The following is a 5603-nucleotide window of genomic DNA, read 5'->3' on the forward strand; positions in this document are numbered from 1 at the left end:
ATGTTTAGGCTCAAGTCAGATTCCAGCGGTGGCATGGTGGCGCACAGCAGGGTAAGGGACACAACCAGGCTACCCGGTTCCCCTGGCAGAACCCTGAGGCAGGAGCCAGGGAGTGAGGAGGAGCAGAGTGGAGCAGTAGGGTCTTCTGGCTGTCTGTGTACTCAGCTGGCACTTTGCACTCAGCCTTCCTCCTTCCTAGGTGCACAGGTCCAAGGCCAAGCAGCAAACCTGCCCTGTGGGAAATCCCATACTGGGAATTTCCAGGACAAGTCCTGACTGGAGTAAAGGCCTCAGCCCTGGGATCCACCTTCCATGGCTCAGGCCACAACAGAGCAGCAGTCACAGCCTTGTGTCCTGTAAGTACTCTGCCGGGGAGGAGACACCATCTGGGAGTATTTCCCATTAACCTAACAGGGGGCTGTGTTCCCATATCTTAGGAGAGATGTATCTTATGTATCTGAGTCTTGCCTTTGGCACCATCATCCACAGCCAGGGATATGTAGCGACAACAACACAGTGGCCAGAGCATGGACTGTATCATCCTGGGAAGACATTGCCTGGCCGTTCTGCCCAGCCTGTGACCCTGTAGGGACATTCTTTATAAATAAAGGCTCTGGCTATCGCAGCGTTACTCGCTTCTTCAGACTGATGAAAACTCTGAATTATCTTGCCAAGGATTTAGAAATCTGCATGGATCTAGAATGCAAAAATGGACACTCTGTAAAGGGGAGAGTGTCACTAGACTGTGGAGAGCAAAGTCTCCTGACTGTCACTGGACTTGTTGATGACATCCCATCCCAAACATACCCTTACCTAGTCCCCACTATTCTCTGTCAAGAAGAGTTCTGCTCCCAGAGCGGGAAAGCCTTGAGCTACTCCAGAGGAGAAGGTCCTGAGTGTGGGCTACCCTGGGCTCCCTCACCTGGGACGTGGGCACCATGAGTCAGTTCCTTGGGCTTGGAAATGTGGGTGGGGAATTCCTATGCCCAGCTTGGCCTGTCTTTGCTTCTCATCCAGCTCCTCGAGATGCCCCGCCCACGGCACAGAAGTGAGCACACGGACTCTTGGTTTTGTGGGTAGCATTTTTTATTCGGGTGCAGCTGCCTGGGGGCCAAATATGGCAACTCTGCATCCATATTGCCTTGCTAAGGATCCATTTATGCTGGGAGGATGGCGATTACTTCAATGGTGCCTGAGTATGGACAAGTTGGAATGTGGGGAAGGTGTCTGGAGTGGTCTCAAGACCCAGAGTCATTTCATCAGCAGCCTGTACAGGCAACATTTATACACAGCTCACATTCGTCGGTGGCGATGGTCCCTGCGTAGAAAGAAGGAAGATTAGTTGAAATTGGACCCTGGAGATCAGTGGTCATGGATGCTATCATCCAGTTTTCAGAGAGGAGCTCCTGGGGAGAAAACCTGGGGTGTTCCATATAGAAGCTCCATATAGAAGTTCCATATAGAATGAGGGGCTAGGGTCTAGTTTCCTCTCTCAGGTACTCCCCCATCCTTTCCTTTGAGGTTTCATATTTGCTACATGGGCCAATCAACCTGACCTGAATGTTGTAGGAAGAGTCCTGGTCAAGAGGGACAGATCGGGGGCCTACCCAGAGCAGGGACACAAATGCTTGCAGATGGCAGCAGCATGTGCCCAGCTCTTCTCCACCCTTCCCATTTTAGCTTAGCTGTCACCTCCCAGGGAGCCATTCCAAGCCTGATCGCATCAAATGTATTAGATGCATGTGTCTCCTGTAATCACATCGGTCTCTTCCCAGAGTTCCTCCCCACCACCTTGTGAGGTCTTTGAGGAATGTCGCAGGACCGTGGAGTTCTTTTCTACCTGAATCAATGTACCCAGACTGGGGCAGATCTGGGGCAGGCAGGAGCTGTGACCCTCCAAGCCCCCTGTCCACAGCTACTGGGTTGCTTAACAAAAATAACTGACAGTGGAGAGGTAGGGGAGGGTGCAAGAAGATCTAAGGGTTCCTATCCTTACTCAAGGCCTTGAAGGTGCTGGCAGCTTCCTGGGAGGCACAAACAGGCTGGAGGTCCGAGGGCAAGGCTGGGTTATGGCACACAGCAGGGAGGAGGCCACTTCTCCGTGGCTGGGGATTAGACATCTGCTTCTCCTCCAACTCATTCAGCTTCTTCACTGATTCCAGCTGGACTTGGAAGCCATGGTACTAGGGAGAAGGGACGGGTAAGAGGTCATCAGGCCCTGGTTAGGAGCAGGCAGTGCCATGAGACTGGGCTCATCAAGGTCCCGTGAGTCCTCCAGAATATTCTCTGGGCTCACAAAGAGTCCAAGACACAGCAGAAAAGCAGTTTGTGGGGAGGAAAGTAGAATTGAGATCTGCCACCAACAACATAGAGGCCTTCTGTCCCAGGCTGCTCACAAAAGGCTGTAGAACTCTGGGCGTTAGAAACAAGAAGACCCTTGTGTGTTCAAATCCTGTCTTTCCCTCCATCTAGCTGGCTGTCTTTCCCATCTGACCTGACCTTCCCTTGTGGAAGCCTAGTACCAGACAGGTCAGCTAACAGGTGCTCTCTCTGCACTGGCCTGGTGAAGCTCACTCTATTGAGACTGATTCTCTCAACTCCTCTCTCTCTCTCTCTCTCTTTTATTGTCCTCCTAGAAACCCTGCCTGGTACAGATGCTAGACTGTAGTAGTCACACTGGTTTAGGGAAACCAGAAGCATCCTGCCACTCGACAACCAGCGTTGATTCCATGCCCCACCCATCTAACACTCCCTGGGAGGCCGCTGAAGTCCATGTTCCCTTTGTCTGGCCTTTGCTCTGCCTAGAACATGTTCACCTGGGCTTGACACCATTTATCCTCCAATGAGCACAAAGGTTCCTTACCAGGGAATCCATTCTGTGACTTGCCCATGTGGGTGAGCACAGGCAGAGAGCCACAGAGTTCCCTCTGGGCTCCTCTAGGGCTCCTTCCACACTGTGGCTGTGCTGACTTCCAAGGAGCGTAGAGGAGACTAAACCTGCCACTCTCATTACATCTATCACTGCCGCTGTTGACACGCCTGCAGTCCCAACCCAACAGGCGGCTAGACTGGCTGCTGGGCTGAGCCCAGGTCCTCCAGGCAAAAGGTAGGCTGGCTGGGGGTCTCACCTTGATGTAGACACCCTGTGCACTCTGCAGGAGCAGCAGCAGGACGATGGTAGCCCACAGTTGGCTTCTTGACATGGCGTCGCTTCTAAGCTCACACCTCTGGGTTCCTGCTTCCTCTGCTGTCCACCTGCCTGCCACCTGCCTCTGGGCCAGCAGCCCCTTATAGGCCAGGGTCCAGAGCTCTGGTCACTTATTAACTGTCTGGCTGGGGTGGGGTTGACAGAGGCCTGGCTCTTTGACAGATTCTGACTTGGTTCCAGGAAGGGGATAGGGGCGATGATGATGATGAAGAATCCAGAGCCTGTGGGAACATGGTCTGCCAAGGGCCTGGCATGAATAGGGCTCTGTGGGAAGGCCTTGGACCACTTCACTTTTCACTCTCTCCTCCACACCAGGAGGAGGGGAAGGTGATGAATCAGGAAAGTGATACCAGGCAAAGTGATTTGCCTCAGGCCAAACAGACTCTTCACTTGTGTCTTTAGCCCAGGTCAGCCCGTGGTTCTTTGACATGCGGGCAGATGGCTCAGAGCAAGGAGGGCACACAGAGTTGACTTCAGAGTTTTCCAGTATTAACTTCTCCCATATCCAACATCCTGCACGGAGTCCAGAACTGCGGAAAGACCAGCCTTGTAACCAGCCTTTGCCTGCCCTTTCCCATGTGTACCCAAGTACAAGTGAGTATAACCATATCAACTGTATATCTCAGCAGCCAGCAGATCAACATGGTGTGGAAGAAAGAGCTCAGATCTCCTAGGAGGTGACAAGGGTTCAGTGCCAGAGCTGGGGCAGCTGCTGTGTGAGCCTGGGGTGTCACATCAAGTCTGACTGAGGTTTTCTTTTACTCTCTGGTCACACACGTCTATCAGAAGCCACCCACAGAGGTAGCTGTGGGTAAGATGGGTTCCAGTCCCTTGAATTTATCTTCTTTCTCTGGGTGACTCATCTCTAACAGGTCCCTTAATCTCACAGTGCACCTCCCCAATGGGTGAAGGTTGGAGCAGGGAGAAGAGGGTCAAGTCTCTCTGATGGGGTTATCACCATGGCCAGGTCCAGCTACTTTGAACAGTGGTCCTGCTGGGACTCAGCTGGCCCTGGTACAGACTGACACGTGACAGGTATCCCAGCATGAGCCTGAGCTGAAACCGCCACAGCCTACCTGGGCACCTATAGTCCCTCAGATTGGTGGTTAAAAGAACACGCTCCTTCAGGCCTGTCCTGCTCTTGCATGTGTGATACACTTCATCTGCCCAGAACACCTAGATCCACGCTTATCTTACGTCGAAATAGATAAAAGGCTCGGGTGAACTTTGGAGTTTCTTATGTCTTGTTTTGAATCTCCAGACTTCGGCCTTTATTCTTTGGAGTCTTTGGAGTCTCACACTCTCTTCTCTCTAAGATGCTAATAACCGTCAGATAACAGTGGCTCACATGTTTGATCATGAGTAATGCAAAGTATGACGAGGCTCTCTGCCTGGACTCTCCTGGGGAGTAGTAGCAACAGGCTGGTATTCTGTCTGGAACCTCTATTTGTACTCAGCCTGCGTTGCTACAATGAAAGAAGCTCGAGGCAGGGAGGCAGGGAGGCAGGGAGGCAGGGAGGCAGGGAGGCAGGGAGGCAGGGAGGCAGGGAGGCAGGGAGGCAGGGAGGCAGGGAGGCAGGGAGGGGGACATGGGCTTGGGCCCAGACTCCAGCTACTATCCATCATGCAGCCTTCCTTACCCTCCATGACTGTTTTCTCACCACTGAAGTCAATAACACAATTAGTAACCTAACAGTGTTTGTGGGAACTAACAGCCCTTGTCCCAGGAAACCACTGTCTGTCCCTGTCCCCAGATAGATCACTTCTCCAAGCACATGCCCAGGGGATTGGGTTCAACACCCATTCCTCTCCATGGCATCTTCCCAGACAAGCCTTGTTTCTAAACCTGGGGTGGTAACAGATTGGACCCCCAGCCTTTTAGGCTGGACTCAGTGCCATTCTATCTAGAGCACTGCGTTTCCTAAGTCATGTCACCTCAGATAAGTGATAGAACTGAGGTTTTAGCTCCCGATTTGTAGAAAAATGACGGGTTCCTCAGTGTTTGCGATTGTCAGGAGCTACCATCCCACTCTTTCCATGGGACAAGCTCAACCCACTGACCACCATATCCAAGGATAGGAGCCAGCCTTCAGAGTGTGAAGGTCCCAGGGTGGGGCTTGCCCTCCTTTCTCCAGCCACTGGGTATCCCAGCTGGGGCCATTGTTCCCAGGGAGTGAGTCACGACTTCCTCTTCTGTCTGTCAAGACTCAAACTTTCCAATCCCATTTCTAATCTCTTCACAAATGACCCACCATCCATGAAGGACAAGTTGGCCACCGATGCAAATCCTCACTGCCAACCTGACCAGCTCACTTACGTCATCTGGTGTCGTCAGGACACTTTCTACTTTACGCACATGGAAAGCCACTTCTGTACCAGCCTGTGGAGACTCACA

The 5603-nt window shown here is 52.4% G+C and overlaps 1 protein-coding gene across 1 annotated transcript; it reads right to left on the reverse strand.

Annotated features, from left to right (window-relative positions):
• Nucleotides 1-1074: 1074 nt before the first annotated feature.
• On the reverse strand, nt 1075-3287 carry Guca2b (guanylate cyclase activator 2B). Its single transcript, XM_021161568.1, has 3 exons — nt 3129-3287; nt 1997-2183; nt 1075-1318 (listed from the first exon to the last, which is right to left on the reverse strand). Exons 1-3 carry the CDS (start codon nt 3201-3203, stop codon nt 1260-1262), a joined length of 321 nt encoding a protein of 106 aa, XP_021017227.1. The 5' UTR covers nt 3204-3287; the 3' UTR covers nt 1075-1259.
• Between the last annotated feature and the right edge of the window lie 2316 nt (nt 3288-5603).

The sequence above is a fragment of the Mus caroli genome, chromosome 4 (assembly GCF_900094665.2).
Source record: "Mus caroli chromosome 4, CAROLI_EIJ_v1.1, whole genome shotgun sequence".
Classification (NCBI taxonomy): Eukaryota; Metazoa; Chordata; class Mammalia; order Rodentia; family Muridae; genus Mus; species Mus caroli.